This window comes from Carassius auratus, chromosome 45 (assembly GCF_003368295.1).
Source record: "Carassius auratus strain Wakin chromosome 45, ASM336829v1, whole genome shotgun sequence".
NCBI lineage: Eukaryota > Metazoa > Chordata > Actinopteri > Cypriniformes > Cyprinidae > Carassius > Carassius auratus.
In genome coordinates, this window is record NC_039287.1 from 10,152,884 (window position 1) to 10,180,463 (window position 27,580).

At 40.6% G+C, this 27,580-nt stretch overlaps 2 protein-coding genes across 4 annotated transcripts in view; both read right to left on the minus strand.

Moving 5' to 3' along the window:
- Positions 1-913: 913 nt before the first annotated feature.
- On the minus strand, positions 914-21,641 carry LOC113063232 (tumor necrosis factor alpha-induced protein 2-like). 2 transcript variants are annotated; one of them, XM_026233477.1, is made up of 12 exons: positions 21,614-21,641; positions 8,748-8,906; positions 7,779-8,409; positions 7,566-7,680; positions 6,414-6,536; positions 6,189-6,283; positions 6,012-6,104; positions 5,606-5,732; positions 4,494-4,619; positions 4,116-4,331; positions 1,783-1,904; positions 914-1,166 (listed from the first exon to the last, which is right to left on the minus strand). In XM_026233477.1, the coding sequence occupies exons 1-12, from the start codon at positions 21,636-21,638 to the stop codon at positions 1,004-1,006; spliced, it is 1,995 nt and encodes a 664-aa protein (XP_026089262.1). In that variant the 5' UTR covers positions 21,639-21,641; the 3' UTR covers positions 914-1,003. The 2 variants fall into 2 exon arrangements, with proteins under 2 accessions (XP_026089262.1, XP_026089263.1); XM_026233478.1 differs by having other exon boundaries at positions 1,783-1,923.
- A 2,102-nt stretch (positions 21,642-23,743) lies between these two features.
- Positions 23,744-27,580, minus strand: part of LOC113063233 (tumor necrosis factor alpha-induced protein 2-like) — a 33,601-nt gene continuing 29,764 nt past the window's right edge. For both annotated transcript variants that reach the window (XM_026233480.1, XM_026233479.1), the window contains one exon: positions 23,744-25,026. In XM_026233480.1, the coding sequence (XP_026089265.1) occupies positions 24,861-25,026 (166 nt within the window). In that variant the 3' untranslated portion in view covers positions 23,744-24,860. The remainder of the gene's footprint in view (positions 25,027-27,580) is intronic.

The window sequence follows — 27,580 nt, forward strand, 5'->3', positions numbered from 1 at the left end:
TCATTCAGCTGAATTTGAAGGGTGCATGGGATGTGTCCTCCATGACCTTCAATCACCCACAATCCTTTGTATTCATTGCATTCATCTTTTATTTGGCTAGTGGCATCTATACTGAAACTGCATATTGTAGATATGAAGAATGAGAGTGAAAAGAAGACATTCTTTATGCGTCTGTGTGACGTTAGATGGAGCGGAATTTCCTTATATGGGTCCTAAGGGCACTTCTGCCGGAAGAGCGCACGCTCCCCAGAGCAGAGACATTCACTGATCAGAGTGAGAGGGAATTGTCATAAAAGAAGTGTGTTTTTGGTTGCGAGGGCAAGACAACCCTGCACAGATTACCAAAAAAAAAAAAACATTAAGGGACCAGTGGACGGAGTTTATTTTTACAGAGCATCGAATTATATTTAAATAAATTTTGAGAGCTTTGAACATGCATTCAGACTGAGCACTTACATTATAAATATACACTTGATTCTACCATTTAGTTTTATGGCATTTTATAGGTTTTCTCAAATGGTTTTACACAAATTCAGTGCAATATATATATATATAAACTTGTAATGGTCTGCCATATTCAAAATGTTTTTGACAACTTTCCAAACACATTGTTCTTGACCTTATTTTTGAACAATACTGTAAAATTAGTTTTGTAACAGAATAAAATGACTTGTAACAGTCTGATGAGTTTTCATAATAAATATTACATAAAATAATACTGATTATACTGGCCATCCGTTCAGACTCCATCCCTCCACGACCCTGCAGAGGGTATGAAAAATGGATAGATGAACGGATAATACTGATTTTGTATCATTAGCTATATACGTTACAGGGCATTCAGATGATTTTCCATTTGATAAGTAAAGAAGAAGGAATTTGAGGATTTTTGGAAAACAGTGTGAAATCAGTTGATAATACCATGAGTGTTTTAATAATAAATATTACATAACAACAAAGATATCACAGTATTTTAACATTAGCAATAGATGTAACAGGGCATTTAGATGATTTTCCATTTGCTGAATTTTTTAGTGAGTAAGGAAGTAGAGGACTCCAGAGTGTCCAGTGTGCCTCTGTTTTCACTCAGACACTTTTTGATCCTGCGCAGATCTGAGCTTGAAAGGTTGGTCTTCAGGTTTAGGAGAGCAATAATATGCTGCTCACTAGTGAAGAATATTGATGAAACAAAAATCACACTGTTAGACTGATCATCAAATTATAAACTCATCTTTCATTAGCTAGTGGCATCTATACTGAAACTGCATATTATAAGTACATATTTGTATAAAGAACAAGAGTGAAAAGAAGATATTTTGCTATTCGCTTGTTAAGTCTGACGTCACGTAGCAGCGCTTCCGTGTCCAAACGCTCTATCAGTTACCATGAGAAAACAACAAAAGGTGCTAATATAAACTCACAATGTGATAGAATATTAGCGAAAAAGTTATAATCTTAACCTTTAACTCCATACCGAAGTCCCAGGTAGCCAGACAATGAAGATATAAATATTAAAAAAAAAATATTAAAAAATTATTTGTGTTTGGGAGCTGTGAGCAGGGAGACTGTAGTGTAAACCGTAAGTTTGAAAGCGTTTAGCTTAAATGAATAATATGAATAAACAGTGCTCATAAACGGCTGCTGAGGTCGTATTCTCAAGTGAAGTGAGTTGAAGCTTGGACCCGGAAACAGCGCTTCTTACGTCATCACTTAACAACCGAATAATCTCTTCCTCAAAGGTAAAATAACTGCATCTTGCCAGTTCCTATCTAACAGACTTACCTCATGTCAGGATAGTCTCTTGCCAGAGTAACAATCTCAAGTTGTAAACTCCCAGGATCCTGCAGTCTCAGAATCTCTGATAATTTGGGCAGTATTTGACAGAACCATTCCTTTCTGCATCCCTAGAGATGAGAATGGTACCTGATTTAGAAAACTCAGTTTTAATGTGGCATCATAATTTCCCTCTGCTTTCCCACAATTCTTTATGCTGTTTCAAACAAAGAGAATACAGTAAATATGGCCATATTTTGTCTTTTAGTATTATCTAGGGACTTTGTGTGATTTTTTTTTTTTGTGTGATCTGAATTTCATGTGGTGCAGTCGCACAGGATAAGCAAAGCCTGTGATTTTACTCAAATTTACTGACTTATCTCCCGAATACCCGGATGTCAAGACTTTGAGAGTCCCATTCTAGATGGATTTAAAGGTCCCGTTTGTGACGAGTGGGGCGGGGCCGAGAGCCGTGAGAATGGGAGATGGAAGGATATAAAACAGGAGCGACGACAGTGACAGAGGAGAGAGGACCAGGCCTGGATTTTAGTTTGTGTTTTGGTGTTGTTTGTGCGCGGCAGTCGGCCGTGAGGGGCTGCTGCACTGTTTTGTGTTTATTTGATTATTAAAGTTTGATTTGATTGTCCGCTGGTTCCCGCCTCCTTCTTCCCGAAGATTATGAAATTTAATGCGTTACATTGGTGCCGAAGCCAGGGAGAAGGAGGGATGCGCTGCTGAAGATCCCTCACCCCTGTGGTGAATCCGCGGTGCCATCGAGCAGGCGAGGGAGTGTGCCACCATGGACGCTCGAGGCGGTGGGCTGGAGTGAGTTGCCGGGGACGGGCGAGCTCGCTGCCGGCCGCCCTTGATATGGAGGGGCGGCTGCCATCCGTGAGGAAACGGAGGAGTCGGCACCGTTAGCCAGGGGGCTGGAGCCTGCTGCCATCCACCAAGAATGGGGAGGAGCGGGGAACGGGGGACTCCTGCCGGCTGCCCAAAATCAAAGGAGCAGTCACCATCCACCGGGCGGTGGAGGAGTGTCATGCTGTCCGCCAAGAGGGGACATCTCGAGAGTACCCCCTGGCTTGCGAGGGGCGATGGGGGTATGTGACGAGTGGGGCGGGGCTAAGAGCCGTGGGAATGGGGCGAGGCCGGTGGAGTGATTGGAGATGAGCGACACCTGCTCTACCCACCAGTCTCGAGTCCCACGGAGGAGATGCAAGGATTTTAGTTTGTGTTTTAATTTTGTTTGTGCATGGCAGTCGGCCGTGAGGGGCTGCCGCGCTGTTTTGTGTTTATTTTGATTATTAAAGTTTGATTTGTTTAATCTCCAATCATCTTTGTTTGGGCTTCCGAGGGACGCTGTACTTGGAGATCAATGGTTACAATTTAGGTTTAACTCGGTTCCCGAAAATTATAATCCACATGTAAAACTATGTGCAGCACATTTTGCTGAGGACAGCTTCCTCAATCTCAATCAGTTTAATGTCGGATTCGCGCAAAGATTATTCTTGAAAGATGAAGCAGTTCCCTCTTTGTCTGGAGAAGGCAATGTTTATAGACCACAACCGGTAAGTGTATTTTATTTTCACATGTTAAATTGCACACTGTTAACACAAATAAAGCACGTAAAACGGGACCTTTAAAAGAAAGAAACTAATATAGTCTGGTGCGCTGTTGTCATTTAAGTTTCAGCACAATAATATCCCAAGCTTTATGCTTGATTTATTAGTAAAACATTAACCTTAAAATCTTCTTTCAAACACTCCAACGCAGCTCCATTCTTCACAAAAGATGTATAAAAAGGCGGACATCAAACAAAAACCTGGAAAAAATTATGTACTGTACGACCTGCCAAATGCTGGCCAAATCACAGAGATGTCGATTCGCACGGGACTAATGTTATCACAGGAACTTGGTGTTGGGCGAAAGATATGGTAGGTCATTTGAGTGGGAATTTTCATTTTACAAATTACAGACATGGACGATTCGCACGGGATTAAAATCACAGACAAATGACTCAAGGTCACTTGATAATACTAATCCTGTGGGAATAGGGCTTTAGACTAATTGTCATATTGTGTTTAAAAATAATAGTACCACACTACTTTATGTTACTGTCAGCCACGCACTGTAAATGTTTTACAGTAAATGTAAATTTTTCAAACCATTTTAACTAATTAACCCTACAAGCCTCTCTAGGGCTTTAATAATTTCCCAACGAGAACAACTGAGTTAAAGACACATGAAACAAACATATTTACATCAAAACTTCATTATAAGATCTAAATATAGATAAAACATTGATCAAGGGAATAGTTCACCCCTGACATTTTGCTCACCAATGGATCCTCTGCAGTGTTCATGCATACATTGTTGTGTGGGTCTGGATATGATCCCACCACCTTTGCAAACATAGAGCAGATTTTGTTCCTGTCGTGGCAGATGAACTCAGCAGCTGCTTCTTGCTGCTCTTTGTCTTTCAGTTTCAGTTTACTCTTCATCATTCGCCTCACATATTCAACCATTACTTCTAAATGCAGCTCAGTCACTAGCTCCTATAAACACACAGATACACACTCTTCATATATCTATAATTGTATTTTAAAACAATAAAATAAACACACCAGATTATAGAGACCAAAAATAAAATGACACGTCTATTAACATCATGTTATAAGACTGTCAGAAATTAAATTTGCTGCAAAAGTGGTTCTGACCTCTCTGCAGACAGACTTTAGCTCTTTGAAATTGTCTATGTTACTCTCAAGCGCCTTCACCAGCTCCTCCACAACCTCACAATGTCCAGCGAACCAAACTTGAGTCCACAGTTTACGGTACAGCGGCTGTGCAGATAAACAAATGGGTTATTTTCAAAATGTACGATTTAATTAAAGAAGTTAATATTAAAAGAAACATCATAAATATGAATGTAAAGCTTATTATGTAATGTATCTAACTGAAGACATCTGTGTTTAAAAAAATATTTGTTGAAATTCTGTTCCAGAAATAGGCGTAAATCCCAGGGGTGGGGGGATAGGACCCCCACATCTGAGAGTTGTCTCCCTTAAAATGATGATAAAAAAAAACACACTGTGTATTGTAAATAATAATGTTTAAATAATTGTATGTGTAGTAAAACAACACAAACGGGGTAAAAATGCGTTTTAAGTTTAGAACGTTTTTTAGTCTCCCCCTCCCTTGCCTCACAGTGCTTTGGTCCAAATGCCTGCTTTGCTCTTTTACATCACCTACACACACAAACAGACAAGTCCAGTGAGAGAAACGTCAATAGTTGGGAAACTACAGTTAATAAGGCGTTCAATGGCTATTTTACTGACTTAAAAATCAGATGAAGTTATTATTTTCTCTTGAATATACGATGTCAATGTATTTTTCGATGAATCCGCTATGTTAGTAATAATAACGTTACCTGCTTTGCAGAAAGGGTTGCCAGGTGTTCACAGCAAAACTAGCCCAAACAAACCACATTTCAAGGGGAGACGGCCAGTAAAAATCACATTCTGGGTGCTAAAATAACATTATTGGGGACGGTTCAACCAGCAACGCCGACATGATAACATCCTGTTATCAGTGACAGTGATAAAGTAGCCCAAATCTGTGATGCATGAACTACTCGGCAAAATCCAACTTTGTTAAATTGCTGTAGTATCAAATGCTGACTTTTAAATTGTGATATCTGGATAAACTATACTAAACACTTCCTCATTGGCCATTTTATAAAAAAAAAAAAATGAGATTCAAAATGTTGATGGGGCAGTATCTCAAGGTAAATAAGTACATTAACTTTACATGATGTTTTGTTCTTTACCTTCAGTTCTGTGTGAATATGACTGAGGAAGTATCTGTGACAAATGTTTTTGAGATCTGCTAATGTGGAAAGGCAAGCTTTTCTAGTGTCCTCTGTGAAAGGATGTTCTGGTTTTTGTACATAATCCCTGAAGATATAGAGAAATAATTGTTGGTACAATTTTATTGTAATTATGACAGTAGTATGAAGCTCTAGTTTAAATAAAATAAAATTGTATCTGAATGATTTAAATTCAAGTATGAATAACATGATGAATTATTCTATAGATTCATTTATAATAACTTTAAAAGCATATTTAATCAATTAAAAATGTACACTTTTCAGAATTCAATTTTAGTTTTAAATTATACAGAATGTCTGCAGTAAGGCAGAACTATTTTTTTTTTCAGTAATCAATCAAACTCACCTAAACTGGTAAATATTAACCAGATTAGCAAAGAGAGTTTTAGGAATGTTTTCTTGTTTTCTTTTGACCAACTCCTCCAGACTTGTCTTATAGCTGCAATTGAAAAAAAAAAAGGAAAGGCATGTCAATTTTATTATTATACTTATGTGAGAATGTGACTAGTGACTAGTTATGTACCTCTGAAGAAAGCTGTCCAGCTGGTTTAGAAAACTCCGGGCTTTACTTTCACAACTCAGAAATGTGTTGACATCTTTTACAGCCCCATCAACAAGCTGAAGAAAAAAAAGACACTTCTATAATGCTAAACCCCATAAACCACCTTTTTCTGACTTAGTTTGAGTATACCAACATTTATAACTAAATAAGGTGATGGATAGAGAGTCAATAGAGCCCATAACATACTGGTAAAACATCAACAGCAAGGCTACTGAAGTAGTATCCGTCCATCAGCTCTGGCTCGATGCCATCACTCCATTTTTCCGCTTCTTTCTCTAAAGCATTGGATAACCAGTTTCTGATCTCATTCTGATGAGAGAAAATAAGCAATAGGAATTATCATTTAAAATTAAAAGTGAAAATAAATCTGCATTTTTATCCTTTTGATCTTTCATTCCATAAAATAAAAAAATCAAACCTATCACCGAAGTAAAACAATTATTATGAAATAAATCTTTTTCACTAGTTCACATTAGCCACTATTAATGGCAACCAATTATTACAACATCCTTTTCCCAAGATAACAGCTCTGAGTTTCTTCCTGGAATGCCGGATGAGTTTAGAGAACAGTAGTATATTTAACTGTGTGCATGGGGTACTTTTATCCCTGTTTGCACCAAACCCATCTGTGGGTTTGGGAATTTTTAATGCTTAGCTAATGCTTCAAACAGCTGCTTTCTATTTTGTGAAGCTCAACAATCTTGTTCTAAACATTAGAACTGTTTAGAGAATTTAGCCTGTGTGTCCTTCCATTTATATTATAATCCTGTGAATCAGCAAGTAATGGCTGGAGAATTTCATGCTCCTAGTCACCCTGGTGTACTGAAGAAAAAAACACTGTAAAACAGAATGGGAATATACTTCAGAGATATATTACTAATAAAACTGTATATGGGTGCCAATAATTGTGGCCAACAGCCATTGGAGAAAAACATTTATTTCACAATGTGAGTTTTTCCCCAATTTAAATTGTTTTACTTCAATGATAGGTTGATATATATATATATATATATATATATATATATATATATATATATATATATATATATATATATATATATATATAATATTTATTTAATTTGGTATTTTATTTGTCATATTGTCTTATTCATGCTTGTACATAACTTTCGTAAACACACGCTGTTTCTAAAAAAGTGCTTTATAAATAAACTTGGACTTTTGTGCATTTTTTTTTATGAAAAATCAAAAAGATTAAATATGCAGATTTATTTTCACAGCTACCTTTGCTCATATTTACCAAGGGTGCCAATATAAGTGGTTGGCACTGTATATATATAAAACCATTTGCAAAAAAACATTGTTGATGTACTGAATAACCTCTTTGTAGGAAAAGTACTGTTCCTCTAATCTCTTAAGGTCTTCTTCGGGTAACAGAGGTCCAAGTGATGAACTGTTGATGTGCTCCTCTAGTTCTTTATGCTTCAATACGTCTCTAAAAAAGAAAATGAAAGAACATTAACATTTATGAATCTGAAAATGTATGTAAAACAGCATGCTTTTAAAGGATTAATGTTGTTTACTGGCCATTACTTTGGGTAGTACTCCACAATCCAACTTAATATATAGAGGCAGTCCTCAGAACTGATTTTGGATCTGGCAAGCTCTTGAAGTCTGGTGGAAAAGGTTTGATGGTAGAGCTGAGCATATGTTCTGCAGATGTCAAAGTCCGGTGGGTAACACTCTCTCAGATTTCGGACCACTCTGAGCAGATCTTTCTGCACTATTTTGCCCATTCGGAACACCTCTCTCTTCAAGGAGGTAGACAGTATATCTGTATTATTCTCCTCTTCATCTGCATTCTTCATTCGTTCCTCCACGGTAGTCTGGAGTAATGTGTCATGGATCTGTCTGCACCCCGTGGGCCTCCATTTTGGGCGTTGATCCTCGGAAACTTCCATCCAGCGTCTGTCCTGTGCCTCCTCTTTAAGTATTGAAGTCAAAGCACTCTTGAGCGTCTCCTTGCTGTCCTCACTGAAGGAGTCATAGATGGCCAACCTCAGGTGCAAAATAAAGATCTCATAGTCAATATGAAGCTTGTCTTCCTCATCTTCTGTCCTGCCCACTTCTTTTGAACCAAAGAGACATTCCTCAGCTTTCACCAGCTGTTGCTGTGCTTCAGCCAAACGGTTCTGCTCAAGGTTCTCTTTGAAATCCAATTCCACTGCATTATATGAGAAGATATCTACATTATATTAACTTGTCTTATCAGATATATTAATCCTTAGCTAATTCTCATGTGTATGGCATAGAAGGAGTTTTCAAACTTTTTAATGCCAAATATTCTCTAAAATAGTGATCATTTTGCAAGAGACCCATATTAAAATATAGCAGCTGTTTAATGCATTTTTATGTATAAAGATGTATTTAAACTTGAGTGGAAAATATCATGTGTGAAATGAAGACATCTAATTGCAAAACAAATAAGAAAAAAAATATCTGGGAAATATTTACTTTTTGATTATGTTTACAGGGCATTTTTCCCTACCAGCTATACTATACCTGATGGAGTTCCAGGGGATTTTGAATTCTTCTGCCGTTTCTTGAAGTCAAGAATTTTAATTTTTTCTGATATTTTGATTATGAATTTTTGTTTCTGACATCTCACTTCAGAATCACCAGTAGACTCTACTGTGCCTTCAATGGTGTCAAGGTCCACTTCTATAGTATAAACCAGAAATTAGAAGATGATAAGAAACTTGTTTTCTTTAATTTACAATCATTCCATTTTACAACACATTGAAATATTTTACCTAACGGTGCCTCGGGGCTGAGAGCAGCTTCAGATTTTGGATTCTTTTTGTGTTTTATAATATTTTTGATTTTCATATTTTTGGTATTTTCATTTTGTGCTTTTGTTTCTGACATTGTTCTTTTGCCTCTTCATCAACTATGCCTTCAATGACAATGATTTCTTCACATATTTCTTCTCATTTCAGAATAATCAGAAACATATATAAATAAAAAAATATTAATCTTATAAAATAAAAAAATCCTCATATATATGAGTATTGGGATGGAAGGAAGTGTCCCACCGTGGTTATCTGTTATGAAGGGTTACCACAGGTTAAAGCTTACACTACAAAAAATTCTATGAAACATCATAGTATTACATGGTCTCATCTGTTTATTGTCGCAGCTCTTTACAACACAGCAAACACCCATGATTGTACACCATAAATGTACTATCTAGTAATTGCTGACTCTATTACTCCAACTCTGAGCGAACACTCTGCTCATCACCACGGCGCGCCTTGGGTGCTGCGCTAATCACTTTGCCCAAGTAGCCACTCCGCCCAAGTAACGTTAGCTGTGCTCCTACGCCTAGTGAGAATATAGTTCCCAGTAATTATACGATTAAAAATGGCCTCTGTCTCATATAGCCTTGTTATTTTTACACGCTGTGACTATACAGATCACAACATGTAAATAGGAAAATGTTTGCATTATTTTGTCACTTATTGGGATTACTATGCTAACAGTATCCATTTACATCTAGTCTTTGTGCTAAAGCTAGGCTAGCGGTGGGTGCGTCAAATAACACTTACAGAACGCACAGAAATGAAAAAGGTATGTATGGACTTATCGAACTCTGGGGGATACTGCGAATAAGCTAAAGTCCCAAAAAGTCGGAGTGTTCCTTTAAAAAAATAAGGAAGTAGGTAGTTACTCTTAATTTTTCTGTCATTTAATTACATTTACTTCTGATGTAATTGCATTGAATATTGTATAGACTACAGAAAAATTATAAATGAAACAACAGTGGATTGGCTTGGCCAAAAATAAGTCACGCCTGGATTTAAATATGCAAATACTGAAGATCTTAAGATTGTATCATTACTGGAGTGATGATAATGTTTCTGGCATGTTGTATGTTTGGCCAAAAATCTTTTAAGCTTTTTATTTCTCAACCAACCATGTTAGAAGATGTACAAATGTACATGCCAAATTTCATAACACTTGTGGATTGTGAAAGACAACCCACCAGATTTTTCTTTTTATATTATATTATTATATTTTTGATATTATTTGAAACAATTGTCGTCAAACAATTATAGGCCTATTCATTTAGTAATATAAATATATCTTAGTGTAGGCTATATCTTTAGAGTTTTATAATACATTATATTCTTGATGATCAACCAGTTCACACAACTGCGGTTTCCTGAGTAAAAATAAAGGTAGTTTTTTCCCTTTGGTCTATCAAATAGGAGAACGGCATATTGAAAAAAATGGAAATTAATTCTCTGCCAGCAGGTCGCCAAGAATATAACCATTTCTCTGTAATTTCATTAAACAAAACAAAGCAGCACCTGACTTTGAAACTTGCAGTGCTTATATTTGATCAATTAAATAGCCTTTGAAGTGTAAGCTATTTCTCATAATACTGTCACGAATGCACACACAAACAGAAAGATCCAGTTGCAGTGTTTTATTAGGGGAATCCAAAAAAAATCATAATCCAATCAGGCAAAAGGTCAATATCAGAAGGGCAGTCCAAAAACTAGAAACACGAAAAACACTAGGGAACACGAAAAAGCAGGGTGACATAAACCAGGGACTGGTTATGATAGAAACAAACAGGGTATATATATGGACAGGTGAAAACGATGAAAAGTGGGAACAGCTGAGTGCAATTAACAGGTGTGCAATTAACACTGATGACTACAGACAAAGGGTTGTGGGAAATGAAGTACCTGCAGTGGGGAGACTAAATGGGGAAGTGAGACCACTAGTGGACACCCAGGGATACACAGACCAGGCACAGTGACATTATCCCCATGGCAGAGCTGGTGAATGAAGAGCGGTTTCTGTAAGGAAGAGCGGTTTCTGAAGCTTGGCTTTGACCTTTGATTGCAGCTTTGATATGTGAATGGTGAAAGAAAGTGAAGTTTCCAACCAGATGCCCAAGTAGTTATATGCAGTGACTTGTTCTAGAATAGTCCTCTTGCAGGTAGTGATGTTAAGGGCAGGACGAGGCGTAGTACCCTTAAGGTAAAACCACATTATTTTTGTTTTGGAGGTATGGAGAGTGAGTTTGAGATGTGTAAAAGACTGCTGTAGTTGGAAAAAGCTATCTTGCAGGGTAGGTTGAACAGCCTCAGTAGAGCAACCTGTGGCATAAAGGATTGTACCAACAGCATATAATTGAATGAATGAATTACCAACTGCCTGGGGAATATTATTAATATAAATTAAGAAAAGTGTAGGGCCAAGGATGGAGCCTTGGGGGACACCCTTGGTAACTGGGAGAGAATGGGAGAAGCGGTTTTCAAATCTTACACGTTGAACCCAGTGAGACAGATAATTTGAGAACCAATTCGCCCAAGAAAAACACTTTTCATTTTATGGGCCTAATGATGCTTGCTATGTGTGTCTGACTGTGGACAGTCTTGCAGATTACTATCCATTACCTGCATATAATCAGTTCGGTTTCCAATTGATTGCCTTGCAATATTCTGTGTGTTACAGGTAAAAAATAAGTGAAAAATGGCAGTACTACCACAACTAGATGGAAAGAAATTGGAAATGTTGGTGGTTGAGTTGGTGTCCAAGTTAGGTGTGGAGGACCCAAATGATTTTTCAAGGAAGAAGATATTGCACATCTGTTCTCACCTATTCAATGCAGAAAAAATACAATTTCTTCAAAAAAGCTAAGATTTTCACTATAGGTGCATTTTTATTTAATTTCCCATCTTTGAACAGATGTAATTGTCAACTTTTTCAAATATTTTGTCGCTTAACATTATTAAATTTCCTTCTTGTTCTGTGTATCCTTTTTTATCTGTATACAGACTCAAGTCTTGAATCAGCCACCTCTTCACCTGAATCAGAAAATGTTGCTTCATCCAGCACTGTATTTGACCTGCAATGTTAGAAGAGCAGTTGGATGGACAGGTTCCGAGTGCCATGGGACAAAATTGCCACTTTTCCACTGTTGGGCCAGTGCGAGCCATGGCTTAAAATGGACCGGGTGGGGCTAATATTCTTGAACCTGTAGCACCGAGGCCAAACCAGTGCTGTATTTCCACCATCAGGTCAAAACCTACCCTTTACACGCCTCTCGGGAACAATGTCATACAACCCCACCATTTCACCAACAAAGAGAAGTTATCAGAAAACTAATAAGAAATAAGTCACTGGAACAAGCGCGATCACAAAACGAACACGATAAAAGCTGCTGTTTGTTTGCATGCTTTGTTAAATATTTAAATCCAAAAGCATCTATTTATTGAAGTCACAATAGCCTATATACAACACATTTAGAAAGAATGATCAGTTCTATATTTTTATTAAAGCTCCAGAACAAAAACTAAACGACACAAGACTTATGAAAGATGAAATATGATACTAAATAAATACACAATTGTGATAGAGAATAAGAAGCTGACGTCTGATTTCTTCAGCGGTCATATTTACCATGTTTACTGTGGTAATGTTAATGCCTAGACACAGTCTTTTAACGACATATAAATATTTCTGCCTTGTATGCTGATTAAAATCCACATCAGATCAAGTTATTTCAAACACTCGCTGCTGACTGAAAGTGAGTTCAACTTATTTTAAAATGTTTTTAATGCTGCTGTTACAACTTTAAGGTTTCTGAAATGAATGGCGTCGAGCCAAAAAACCCGGGCCATTGGCCCAGAGGAAGCACAGACGAGGCACGATCAAGCCCCAGAAGTGACAGTGCAAACGCTACTGGCCCTGGCACGCATTAGAATGCCCGCTTTTGGCCCTACAGGGGAAACTCGGCTATTGAGGCCCACTCTTAAAAGAGTGATTTATGCTCATGAGAGGCCAGAGCCAGAGGATCGCCAACACATGGTAAGAGTGATTCTCGATTCAATGAGAGTGCATTGCTTATACCCATCACGCATGGACTGCTAAGCAGTGGCCAAAGAAAAAACCCAGAAGTATCCGGGAAGCGGTTTAGACAAAACAGAGGAAGGAGAAATAATTGACAAAACATACAGTCAAGTATTGTGACCCATACTCAGAATTCGTGTTCTGCATTCTGCGCCATCACTTTCATGGAGTCATGAGCAATCCAGTTCTCTATTATAGATCATTGTTTAAGTATATAAATCAGTCATTTAATCAAGTGTAATGGGACCATGTTTTGGGCACACAAAGTCCCAGCAGCCCTGGCATTATATCAGGAAGTAGTGAAGATTCTTTGCTCTATCGCTTCTTCTTATGATTTCTGGAATGTTGTGATGGATTTAGAACTTTTAAAAGAATGGTTGGCAATGCGATTTGTTTGTGAGAGGTGCTCTCTCACTACTTCGCTACTTTTATTGATTGTATTTAATGTATGAATTGATGTTGTGGCAGATATAGCACTTTAAAAGAATGGCAGCAGTTAAGCAGTTACATTAAATACTGCTGGAGCTTCGTTGAGAACTGAACATATGATGTGCAGATAAAGGAGGTAGTAGTTTTGTAATATTAATGTTTGTTTGTTGAGTTTGTTTTAATGCTATTCTTCTTCTCTGTTTTAGTGTTGTGGCTGGATTATTTCCTGACTGATGGTTACCTGACTTTCCCAAAATCGTGGATGTTAGTGGTATTGTTTAATATAAAGGGAGCTATTAATGTTTTTACATTACTTGTAGTATTTATAGTGAGTGCATTTTATTTAATTGATGTGTTTTTATATCTGATTTGCCCTCACTGTGTGGATGGCGGTGGTGAGGTGGCTGGGATTCTGTGGTGGTTTGATCCCTTTATCTTTGTTTTTTATCCTGTAGGTTTGCAGTGTGATTGCTTGTGAGAACACTTTTGCTCATGCCACCTCGGTCTTCACTTTCTGGGTAATCTGTGGCCAACTATATTGTTATGCAATAATAAATGATAAATGTAGATTTTGCATGTTCAGAAGAAGTGAGCTCCCCTGTCTTGCAGAAATACTAACAGGATGTGTACTGTAAGTAAATTGCTCAGTTCAAAGAAAGATAAGAAATAAGAATGTGGTATTTCCATGTTTTTTGTTTGTTTGTTTGTTTGTTTTTTCATGTGTCTAATAGACATGAACAAGTTCTTTGAAAAACAACGACCTGTGAAACATGTCTACTCTTCATGCTCTGTTAACTATGGTTTCACTAATAATAAAAATATATCACATAAGGCTGTTACAAACACGCCAGGTTCCACCTCCACACAATCACAGCGCACACCCTCACCTGAGTACTAAACCATCACCACCTGATCCTCATCACCAGTCATCCACCACAGCACTATAAAAGCCACACACACGCACCCAGTCATTGTCCGGTCACGTTCGCGACAAGATTATTCCTGTGCGCTAACTATAAGGACTAACTCCTCTTTACCTTCTCTCCAAGGATAACCTCTGAAGACTCCTCTTCCATCTTCTCTCTAAGGATAACTTCCGAAGACTCCTCTTCCATCCTTCTCTCTAAGGATAGCCTCCATAGTCCTCAAAGCCCCAACGGTGCGTGTGTGTGGTCACTACCTTCCCGGCACGGATCCCAACACCCATCCACTCCTCACTACCTGCTCCTCTGCTTGTGTCTCTAAATAAATAACATCTTCATCTGTTACTCCTGTGTCTCTGAGTGATCCGTAACAGATGACCGGACCAGCACCGAGAGACGCAAGCATGAGCCTCACGGACCCCTTCCAGGAATTAGTTGATGCACTCCGTCGGACACTCATGTCAGCACCAGCATCCCCACCACCAGCGAGCACTTCCGCTGATCCCGTCATCCCTCCTTCACCTGCCGTGCACACCAGTCCCATGGCCAGGCCAGCGCCCTACTCTGGTTTGGTGGAGGAATGTAGCGGTTTCCGGCTTCAGTGTTCACTGGTCCTGGAGATGCAACCGCTCTCATATCCAACGGACCGATCCAAGATAGCTTTCATTATTTCCGAGTTACAGGGCAAGGCATTGCAGTGGGCAGATTCTCTCTGGACTCAGAATAACCCTGTAACCCAGTCATATTCTAGCTTCGTTGAACATTTCCGGGAATTTTTCGACAAACTGGGACTCCTCGATAGGTGAGAGACTATATAATTTGAAACAAGGGAAAATGTCTGTCAATGATTATGCCTTGCAGTTCAGAACTCTGGCGGCCTCCAGTGGGTGGAACTAACAGGCCCTGCTCACTACCTATCGCCAAGGACTGGAACCCAGAGTGCGGTTGCATCTAGCTGCATACAAGGATACCATCGGCCTCGAGCAATTCATCCAGCTGTCCATCCGCTTCGCCACTCATATGCAGTCGTGCTTAGGCTTCCTGCACCAGGGCCAGGCGCATTCCTCCACACCGCTCTGCCGACCAGAGAACGTCAGCTCCCCAGAACCAGCCAACGAGCCCATGTTAGTGGATTCATACCGCCTCACTATGGCGGAGCGTCAAAGACGGCTGGCCCAGAATCTTTGTCTGTACTGTGCAGCTGCGGGGCATACCATAGCTGGGTGCCCCGTTCGTCATCCTCGTCCCATGGTGAGTGCCATCCTTCCTTCATGATACAAGATGAAACCACTGTTGTGACACTTCTTGCGGCTGATGTGTCTCTTCCAGTTTCCGCCCTTCTCGATTCTGGGTCAGTTGGCAACCTCATATCCGCACCCTCTACTCTCAGGCTCCCAACCACGGCCACGCCGGCCACCTACCACACAATCCACACAATCACCCGCAGGCCGCTAAGCAAGAAATATGTACGCCACTGCGTGGGCCCTATCTCCCTTCAGACAGGACTTCTTCATCACGAGGACATCCATCTGCTGGTTCTGGAGGATTCCACCGCTGACGTTATCCTAGGGCGCCCATGGTTGGAGCAGCACAACCCAGTGATCTCCTGGAGGACCGGGGAAATCCTGAAGTGGGGCGAAGGCTGCTTTCAATCATGTATCTCCGGCTGTCCTGTCCCTGTGGAACGTCTCCCTGAACCACTACCAGTCTACTCCACCTCCATTGAAAGCCCTGTTGAGAACCAGTCCATCTCCATACCCCAGTGCTACGCCCCCTTCAGTGATGTCTTCTGCCCGAAGCGGGTCTCCAAGCTGCCTCCACACCGGCCGTGGGACTGTGCAATAGATCTGCTGACGGGTGAACCAGTACCAAAGGGACAGATTCATCCCCTATCCGTTCCCGAGGAGAAGGCCATGGAGGAGTACATCAGGGAGGTGCTGGCTCAAGGATACATCCGCCCATCTACCTCCCCTGCTGCTTCCAGTTTCTTCTTTGTGGCCAAGAAGGATGGAGGTTTACAGCCATGTATCGATTATAGAGCCCTTAACAAGATAACTCAGAAGTTCCGATATCCTTTTCCCCTCGTCCCAGCGGCCCTAGAACATCTCCGTGGTGCCACTGTGTTTACCAAGTTGGACCTCCGCAGCGCGTATAACCTCATCCGGATACGTGAGGGGGACGAGTGGAAGACCGCCTTCATCACCCCTACTGGTCACTACGAGTACTGTGTTATGCCGTATGGGCTTGTAAACGCCCCCTCCATATTCCAGGACTTCATTCATGAGGTGCTCCGGGATTTCCTCTATCAGTTCGTCCTAGTCTATATCGATGACATCTTGATATACTCCCGGAGCCAGGCAGAACATCAATGCCACGTTGCGGAGATCCTGCAACGCCTGAGGGACTACCAGCTCTATCTGAAAGCGGAGAAATGTTCATTCCATCAACCCTCAGTGCAGTTCCTTGGATATACCATCGACCGCAGTGGCATCCGGATGGACGAGGAGAAGGTAAGCGCCGTCAGGGACTGGGCCATTCCTACCACTATAAAGGAACTGCAGCGATTCCTTGGCTTCGTCAACTTTTATAGACGATTCATTCAGAATTTTAGTACCATCACCAGTCCTCTAACCAACCTCCTTCACCAGAAGCCCAAGTCCCTGTCATGGACTCCTGCCTCTACCGAAGCCTTCCAGGCCTTGAAGCTGGCCTTCACGACCGCCCCACTCCTCGTGCATCCAAACCCCGAGTTACCATTCGTGGTGGAAGTGGACGTCTCTACCACCGGAGTGGGAGCAGTCCTATCCCAGCAGCAGGCGACGCCCAGTCGCCTCCATCCATGTGCCTTCTTCTCCAGGAAACTCAACCCGGCGGAGGTAAATTATGACATTGGGAATAGGGAGCTACTCGCCATCAAGCTCGTTCTGGAGGAGTGGAGACATTGGCTGGAGGGAGCCAAACAACCTTTTCAAGTGCTCACAGACCACAAAAATCTGGAATACCTTAGAGCAGCCAAGAGACTCAATCCCAGACAAGCACGCTGGGCGCTATTCTTCACCTGCTTCCAGTTCTCCATCTCCTACCACCCTGGGGCTAAGAATGTAAAGGCCGATGCTCTGTCCAGATGTTATGCGCCCGAAGAAAAGTCAGAGAATCCCGAACCCATCCTCCCGGACAAGGTCATAGTCGCCCCTATCACCTGGTCAGCAGAGACTCTACCTCCAGCCGAAGCTCCCAACAACACCCCGCCGGGTTGCCCACCAGGACACCAATACATTCCTAGGACACGGCGCACTCCACTCATCCACTCCACCTATACATCACTTGGCACTGGTCACCCGGGGGTCAATGAAACCCTCTCGTTGCTACAGGAATGCTTCTGGTGGCCCAACATGGCCTCGGATGTCAGGAGGTACGTGAGTGGATGTACCAGCTGCACCATGTCCAAAAGTCCTTGCCATCTACCATCTGGCAAACTCCATCCTCTGCCCGTCCCCCACTTCCGTGGTCACACCTAGTCACACCTCCGCAGACGCAGGACGGCAGCCGACCTTCGCCGTTCAGAGGCTCCCCAGTATCAACCCAGTCAGAAGGTCTGGCTGTCTACCCGGGACATCCGCCTGCGTCTACCTTGCCGGAAGCTCAGTCCCAGATTGATTGGCCCGTTCACTATCACCCAGCAGATCAATCCGGTCACCTACAAACTCCAGCTTCTCCCTGAATACCGGATTCACCCCACATTCCATGTCTCACTCCTGAAACCTCACCATCCTTCTGTTCTTCCCTCCACAGAACCTGGCGAGATGGAAGCCCCCCCTCCTCTTCTCCTAGATGACGGCGCAGCCTACTCAGTCAAGGACATCCTGGACTCCCGGCGGCGTGGTGGGCAGCTGGAATACTTAGTGGACTGGGAAGGATACGGTCCAGAGGAACGTTCTTGGGTCCCACGCAACGACATCTTGGATCCCGCCTTACTGGATACCTTCCACTCCAGACACCCCCGCCGACCTGCTCCCAGGGGAAGAGGACGCCCACCACGTCGTCGGGGTCCCCGGCCCTCAGGAGCGGGCCTTGGGGAGGGGGGTACTGTTACAAACAAGCCAGGTTCCACCTCCACACATCACAGCGCACACCCTCACCTGAGTACTAAACCATCACCACCTGATCCTCATCACCAGTCATCCACCACAGCACTATAAAAGCCACACACACGCACCCAGTCATTGTCCGGTCATGTTCGCGACAAGATCATTCCTGTGCGCTAACTATAAGGACTAACTCCTCTTTACCTTCTCTCCAAGGATAACCTCTGATGACTCCTCTTCCATCTTCTCTCTAAGGATAACTTCCGAAGACTCCTCTTCCATCCTTCTCTCTAAGGATAGCCTCCGAAGTCCTCAAAGCCCCAACGGTGCGTGTGTGTGGTCACTACCTTCCCGGCACGGATCCCAACACCCATCCACTCCTCACTACCTGCTCCTCTGCTTGTGTCTTTAAACAAATAACATCTTCATCTGTTACTCCTCTGTCTCTGAGTGATCCGTAACAAAGGCATCCATATTTGTCCATGCCCATGTTGATTAGATTAAAATCTTGAAGGCCTCATTTCACAAACGGGTCTTATCTAAAGCCACGACTAGGCCTTAGTTAAATTAAGATATTTAAGCAACTTTTATAAAAATGCCTTAGACAAAATTTTACAGGTGTGCATCTTGGCACAGAACAATGACACTGACATTTAGAACAGATAAAATGTGTTAAATTAAATTAAATTGTGATATTCACAAGTTAACTCATGTTAATCATGCGATAAATCGTGATTATATATTTTAATTAATTGACACCCCTAAATTAAAAATACTTCTGATTCTGATTTAAAAAAAAAAAAAGGGTTTAAAGGTTCGGTTTTGAGGTTTATCATTTTATAACTTATTTCGTTTTTTGTTAAAACTTCTATCTCAATGGTAAATCAATTATTATTTTGTGGTCTACAACATTAAATAATAAGAGTGTCTGCTAAATTTATAAATGTTAATTAAAGAATCCCATTATAACATGTACATAAAAAAGGTAGAAATATTGGATACAACAATGTGACACCATTGTGCAACAGAAAGCATCATGACAAAAACCTCAAGGTTGATCTAGGTGAATGTGTGCAATTGTATAGGGCCCCATTCCTATATTTACTTGGGGCCCCTAATTCACTAAATCTGCCCCTGCATCCAAGGGGCACAACAGTACATTATGTACTGTTTTTAGAATATCTTATTGTGTGTATATTTCCCGTTTCACTCCACTGGTTACCGTGTGTTTCTGCCACCATAATGCACAGCTGCGAGTGACGTCTACATGAAATTGGTCTATTCAAGCACACACACACACACACACACACACACACAAACTGTTTTCGCTCAGTGGAATGGCCATAGGCTACTGTTCCCACACAGCTCTTTAACCAGATCGCACATACATTTTATTTTCTTTCCTTTTCTATCCGAAGCTGTGGCACATTTAAATGAATGCTCCTGTATTCTCCTCTGACTCGTTTGCTGCTGAGTCGATGGTAAAGCTGCCAGCTCCTGTACATAGTGCACCAACCTTAAATAACCTAGGTCGCACTGGTCTGTATGCTGTATGACATGCTTAAACTGCACAGTCACAATGGCTACCATTAGATTTTGTGTTGTAATACGATACCGGTCTGAATGTAACACAGTTAGTCTCTCTCTGGTTGCTATGGTAACAATGATAAGAGAAAGAGGCAAGCTGCTATTTTAGTAAGTAAATGAATTTCGCAAAATGGCATTTAACGTCAAATTAAGAAAAAGCTTCTGTAGTTACGTTGTCTCGTCTGCCACATTTCAGTCCCTAACAGCAGAACTCAATTCTGGGCAGATATATTAGGCTATGTTTAACTTAAAGGGGGGGGTGAAATGCTCGTTTTCACTCAATATCCTGTTAATCTTGAGTACCTATAGAGTAGTACTGCATCCTTCATAACTCCAAAAAGTCTTTAGTTTTATTATATTCATAAGAGAAAGATAGTCTGTACCGATTTTTCCCGGAAAAACACGACCGACTGGAGGCGTGACGTGTGGGCGGAGCAAAAGAATCACGAGCGGCAGTAGGCTTTTGCGTAGAGAGCGTTTGGAAGCTGTGACATTACCTTGAGGAAAAAAACCATCATCCAAAACAAACCATGGCTAATAGTCAGATTCAGCCGTATATTTATGATCCAGAATCAGATCCCGAGGCTGAAACTGAATGAGAGCAGCAGCAGCAACGACTCGCTCCGAGCGGGGCTCGAACCCGGGTCTCCGATGGGAGGCGGACGCACTAACAAGGAGGCAGAGATATTTTAAGCAATTTTACTCACCGCCTGCGGTTCCAACACACGATCGTGACCCTTTTTCGTTGGGACTGCATCATCCTTAAGAAATAAACGATATGCAAATCCGTCGTCAAATTGGGCCTTGTTGTAAAACAAGCATCTTCGAAATGCAGGGAACAAACACAAACACTTGCACAACTCCGTTGATGCTCTGTAAAAATAAACTCCATCCACTGGTCCCTTAATGCTGTTTTTTCTTTGGTAATCTGTGCAGGGTTGTCTTGCCCTGGCAACCAAAAACACACTTCTTTTGTGACTTTTCGCGACGCTCTCGCTCTGATCAGTGAAGTCTGTTGTGCTCTCAGTGCTGTGCTATATGGGAGCGCGCGCTCTTCTTCTTCTCTAGTAAAGAGCGCGCGCTCTTCCGGGAGAAGTGCCCTTAAGACCCATATAAGGAAATTCCGCTCCATCTAACGTCACACAGAGCCATACTCGAGAAAAACTTTCCGAAACTTGTGACAAACCGGAAGGAGTATTTTTGGAACAGAAATACTCCTTCAAACGTACAACTTAATTTTTTTAACTTTGTCCATGTTTAGCATGGGAATCCAACTCTTTAACAGTGTAAAAAAACTCAGTATGCATGAAATAGCATTTCACCCCCCCTTTAAAAGGACATACAAGAACACAACAAATGTTTTAATTCATTCTTATTTACATTTAAAATCAAAACTTTTCATCTCAGCCTCTTAATAGTCATGGTCAAAATGTGCAGAATAAAACTCGGTATGTCATGTCATTGATTGTCTTACCTTTGCTCTCTCTGCTAAAGGCCATAATTCAGAATTGAAGGCAACCCAAGTGTGTCTCAAGCTCTCTCTTTTAGCTTTCATGAGCCCCTCGCAGCCTCTTTTATAGACTGCTGCTTATCTGATCTAGTGTCTGGGAGAACTGCCCTGTTTTGACTCTAAGGTCTAAGGTCTGAAGTTTCCTATCTTGATTGCTAATGCTAACCTACTTCCTGAGTGTTAATTATATAATGAATGATGATAATGAGACGCCTATATTTTAACATGACTCATGTCTGATTTGTGAAAGATCTAATAAAACAGGAACAGAAATCCAGAGTGAGTCTAACGATACCATTTACATATTCTTGTTTAGGCATTATTTTAAAGAAAACATAAGCATGGATAACAAGCATCCAGATCAAAATGACACATTTTGGTCAGCTAATAGCATGTGGGTTGTTCTATTTATCTAGCATTACAATTATACAAAAATGTATTGTAATGTGCTGCAATCTACTGAACACATCTTTCTTTACAACATTAACAATTAAAAACACAATAGCATATTTCTATAGTGAGTAGAGAAGGAGAATTGAATGAGATACATTTTTTTGTACATGTATTTTTAGTCTGAATCTATGTAGGCTATAGTCAAATTTCCTGTGTTAGGATATAATTCAATCTCTAGTCTCTAGTTTCTTCTAGTTAACTAATTTTATTTAGCAACTGTGAGGTTAGGACACTACTTTGATTGTCACAATCATCACTTTTGATCAGTTTTGATCAGCATCTTTGCTAAATAAAAGTATTAATATCTATAATTTCTTTCATAAAAAAATAAAATAAAATAAATAATAATAAATAATCTGACTCCAAGCTTTTGAATAGTATAGTGTATAATCTTACAAAACCTTTTTCAGATAAATGGTACTCAACTGTTTTACATATTTATGATGACGATAATAATAATAATCCACCCTGGACACCCCTCTGGCTCCACCACGGAGTATAATGAGGATTTATGATTAGGATGTATTTACATCCAATATGGAAGAATCTAAAGAAAGCTAAAAACTTTATTTGTACTTGTATTTAGAAAAGTAAAAAAAAAAAATGGGATGAAAAATAATGGCCAGTATGAATGCACTCTACTATTGCATCAGTTGGACAGTGACATCTAGGTGAATTCACGTGCTAATGCATTATTATTTTTATTAAAACACATGAGCTCACTAGTTTATATCAAAATGTGCAATTATTCAAATAACCAGTGATAACAAACTTATCAGTTTTTAAAGGAATGAAGTTGAGGGTATCATGCTGTTTAGATAATTATGTAACCTACCACAGTATTTCTGTTTAAAGTAGTTTCTGAATACTCTACTTCACAACATGACCATTGCATATTGTGGGAGACAAGGATGATGAAAGAATGTTTTCTGATCCATATATGTTTTTTTTTTTTTTTTTTGGAACAGTCCAACTGTCAATATTAATTTTGCGTAGTGGGACACAATGCAATATATATTACACCGCCTGCATGATGTCATGGTAATTTAACTCAAGGTGAATGACAGAACCTTTCATCACATCTTTTTTATAGACCATTTTTTTTTACCTGTCTCTTTAGAAGAGAAAATACTAAATTGAGTGATTGTAAAACTGAGTGTAAAACTGTAAAACTGAGTGATTGTAAAACTATGTCCAATTTTGCTTGTATTAAATGTATAATACTTTTACTCAGCAGGAATGCATCAAATAGATTAAAAGAGACATTAAAGACATTTGTAATTTTATATAAGATTTCTATCTAAAACAAATGCTGTTCTTTTGAATATTTGAATACTGATCTTTCTTTTCCTCAAAAAAAAAAAAAAAAAACCTGAACGAAAAGAAAATGTAATTTTTGCCAAAATATTAAGCAACTGTTTTAACCATTGATAATAATAGATTTTTATCAATGAAAGATTATTGAGCAGCAAATCAGCATATTAAAATGATTTCAGAAGGTTCATGTGAAACTTAAAATTCAGCTTTGCCATTACAGAAATAAATAACATTATAAAATACATTAAAATACAAAACAATTATTTTCAATTGTAATATTTTTTTAACAATAACAACAATACAACATTTTACAGTACAATATTACAATACAAGATTTTTCCCACCCCAATCTTTTGATTGGTAGTGTACATGCTTAATGAATAAAATGAAAGAACATCCATTAGTTGCTGAATGAACTAGACACCACAGTATCAATTAAACTGACATCTAATGGATCAAAAGTGTATTTATTTTAACATAACATCCTGATGCCATGTCATATGGATGTCATTACCTCAATAAAATGATCTTGTGGCCACAACATAATATCATGCTCCCTCCCATGAGTTATTATGCCATGACAAAACTAAGTAAACTGACCATATTTTTTATTATCCGTATTAGATAATGAAGAATGATTTGTTGATCTTGTTATCCCTTTTATACTTACCTTACACAAGACAAATTTAAACAGTTTATTTAGCTACTGGAGGCAAATGAAGAGCACTTTGCAGAAGTTTTAAAAAAGCGTATTTTCTAAGCAGCTCTCATCGTATTTAGTTTAAAATGACATTTACTGTATTTAGAGCTTTGAACATGCATTCAGATGAAGCACTTTACATTATAATATACACTTATTTTTACATTTGAGTTTACCATCTAGTTTTATGGCATTTCACAGATTTTCTCAACTGGTTTTACACAAATTTGGTGCAATAAATAAATAAATAAATAAAACCTTCTGTTCTGCCATATTCAAAAATGTTTTGATTAAATATAAATTTCAAAACACATTGTTCTTGACCTTATTTTTGAACAATACTGTAACAGAATAATATGACTCGTAACTGATATGAGTTTTCATAACAAATATTACATAAAATAATACTGATATACTGGCCATCCGTTCAGACTCCATCCCCCCACGACCCTGCAGCAGGTATGGAAAATGGACAGATGAATGGATAATACTGATTTTGTATCACAGTATGCTTCACAAGTATTTACGATTAGCTACAGATGTTACAGGGCATTCGGGTGATTTTCCACTTGATAAGTAAAGAAGGGAATTAGAGGATTTTTGGAAAACAGTGTGAAATCAGCTGAGAATAACAGAATAATACCATACATTTTTTTTGAATAAATATTACATAACAACACTGATTATGTATCACAGTATGAATCACAGTTGTTTAACATTGCCATAGATGTAACATGGCATTTAGATGATTTTCCATTTGATTAGTACTTTAGAGAAGAAGATGGAAGTAGAGGACTCCAGAGTGTCCAGTGTGCCTCTGTTTTCACTCAGACACTTTTTGATCCTGCGCAGATCTGAGCTTGAAAGGTTGGTCTTTAGGTTTAGGAGAGCAATAATATGCTGCTCACTAGTGAAGAATATTGATGAAACAAAAATCACACTGTTAGACTGATCAACAAATTCTAAACTCATCTTTAATTTTGCTAGTGGCATCTATACTGAAACTGCATATTGTAAGTACAAACCCGATTCCACAAAAGTTGGGACACTGTACAAATTGTGAATAAAAACAGAATGCAATGATGTGAAAGTTTCAATACAACATAAATTAAATATCCAATGTTTAAACTGAGAAAATGTATAATTTTAAGGGAAAAATAAGTTGATTTTAAATTTCATGACATCAACACATCTCAAAAAAGTTGGGACAAGGCCATGTTTACCACTGTGTGGCATCCCTCTTCCTTTTATAACAGTCTGCAAATGTCTGGGGACTGAGGAGACAAGTTGCTAAAATTTAGGAATCGGAATGTTGTCTCATTCTTGTCTAATACAGCCTTCTAGTTGCTCAACTGTCTTAGGTCTTCTTTGTCACATCTTGTTCTTTATGATGCGCCAAATGTTTTCTATGGGTGAAAGATCTCCTCTTCAGGAACTCGAGCTGCGTCAAGAATGATTGGGAAACACCCCCAGCATGATGTCTCTTGAATAACATGTGTAATCAGTCCAATGGAAGGGCGAGACGTCATAGGCGGGTGACATCAGAGACCAAGAAGCATAAAAGCATGAGCGGCGAAGCCAGTAATCAGCCTTCTATTTTCAGCAAGCGCTCTGTGTATGTGTCTGTGTATCTGTTTGTGAGTCTTATTTATTGTCTCTTTTTCCACTGATAAACTCCATTGTCATAGCTTCAATCAAGGTAAGTTTTGGGCGAGAACAGGCAGTGTTCAGGCTGTGTGTTGTCCCTGGCAAAAAGAAAAAAAAAATGATGCTGCGGCTCAGAACCTCGGAGGGCAGGCCCCTTTGACCTTTAGCATGAGACCTAAGGCCAAGAAAAGTGTGCTTTCTCCGTTTTTTTTTTTCGTGGTGTGGGATTTGACCACAATGCATGTCACCTGCTCGGATCGAGTCGGTCCTCACTGCAGTCACGAGATTGAGAGAAGGCCAGTCACTCACTGTCAAGCAGTCTTGGAGATTGCTGGGTCTGATGGCAGCTGCGTCCAACATGAATACTATTGGCCTGCTGTACATGAGACCCCTACAGTGGTGGCACAAGACCAAGGGGTTCTCCCTGAGGGGAAACCCACTTCTCATGCTAAAGGTCACGCGTCGATGCCTATGTGTCTTAGACATGTGGAGAAAACCTTGGTTCTTGTCTCAGGGCCCGGTGCTGGGAGCTCCTTGTCGACGCGTAATGCTAGCGACAGACGCATCTCTCACCGGCTGGAGTGTGGTCATGAGTGGCCACCCTGCCCGCGGTCTGTGGAGTGGCCGCCATCCAACATGGCATTTCATCTGCATGAGGATGCTGGCCATGCTTCGAGCACTACATTACTTTCTCCCAGACCTAAGAGGTCACCATGTGTTGCTACGCACCAACAACACAGCAGTGGTCTCTTACATCAACCAGCAAGGAGTTCTGCGCTCACGCCATTTATACAAACTAGCGTACCAGATCTTTGTGTGGTCTCAGGGTGAACTCCTCTTACTGAGAGCAGTCCACATTCCTGGGCATCTTAATATGGGAGCAGACATCCCGCAGAGGCCTGGGGAATGGTGGCTTCACACCGAGGTGAGGAAGCAGAGTTGGAGAGGTTGGCCAGACTCGGGTGGATCCTTTTGGGACTTGAGAGACATTGCACTGTCCCTTCTGGCTTCCTCTGACTCATCCAGCTCCACTGGGGCTGGACACCATGGTAAAGATGTGGCCAAGGCTTCATCTGTAAATTTTTCCCCCGATTGCTCTGGTCCCGGGAGTTCTGGAGAGAGTGCACTGGGACGGAGTCCGGCTGTTGTTAGTAGCCCCGTTCTGGCCGGGCCGGGTATGGTTCCTGGGCCTGATTTCTCTTTTTGGCGGCACTCCATGGGAGGTTCCCATCAGGAGAGATCTCCTCTCGCAGGCAGAGGGTGCGCCCCCGCATGGAGCTTAGAGGCTGTAGGTGTGGTCTCTGAGAAGGCACAATTCTTAGCTTCCGGTCTCTCAACCGAGGTTGTTAAGAAGTTCTCCAATCCAGAGCACCCTCACTGAGGAAACTGTATGCCTTGAAGTGAAAGCTTTTCATTTCTTGGGGTGGAGACCACCAGCTCGACCCAGTTAACTGCCCGGTTGGTAAAGTGCTGGAGTTCCTGCAGGCTCTCCGCAGGGTTGACCCACTCTACTCTGAAGATCTACGTGGCGGCCATGTTGGCCTACTGTGCCCCTCTTGGTGGCCAGTCAGTGGGCAGAAACCCTCTGGTTACATGTTTCCTCCATGGTGCACTGAGGCTAAGGCTTCAGGCCAGAAGAAGCTTATGCTGAGCTGTGTTCAAGATGCTATCCTTAGCCTCGAGTCCTCTGATCTCCCCTCTCCTGGTGGTCAAGACTCACTCTGATTTCTGTCAGGCTCTTGTCTGCTTAGGCTCTTGCTTTAGCTGTGCTCTTCCACACTAGGCAGAGATTTGAAAGTCTGGCGGCGTGGGCA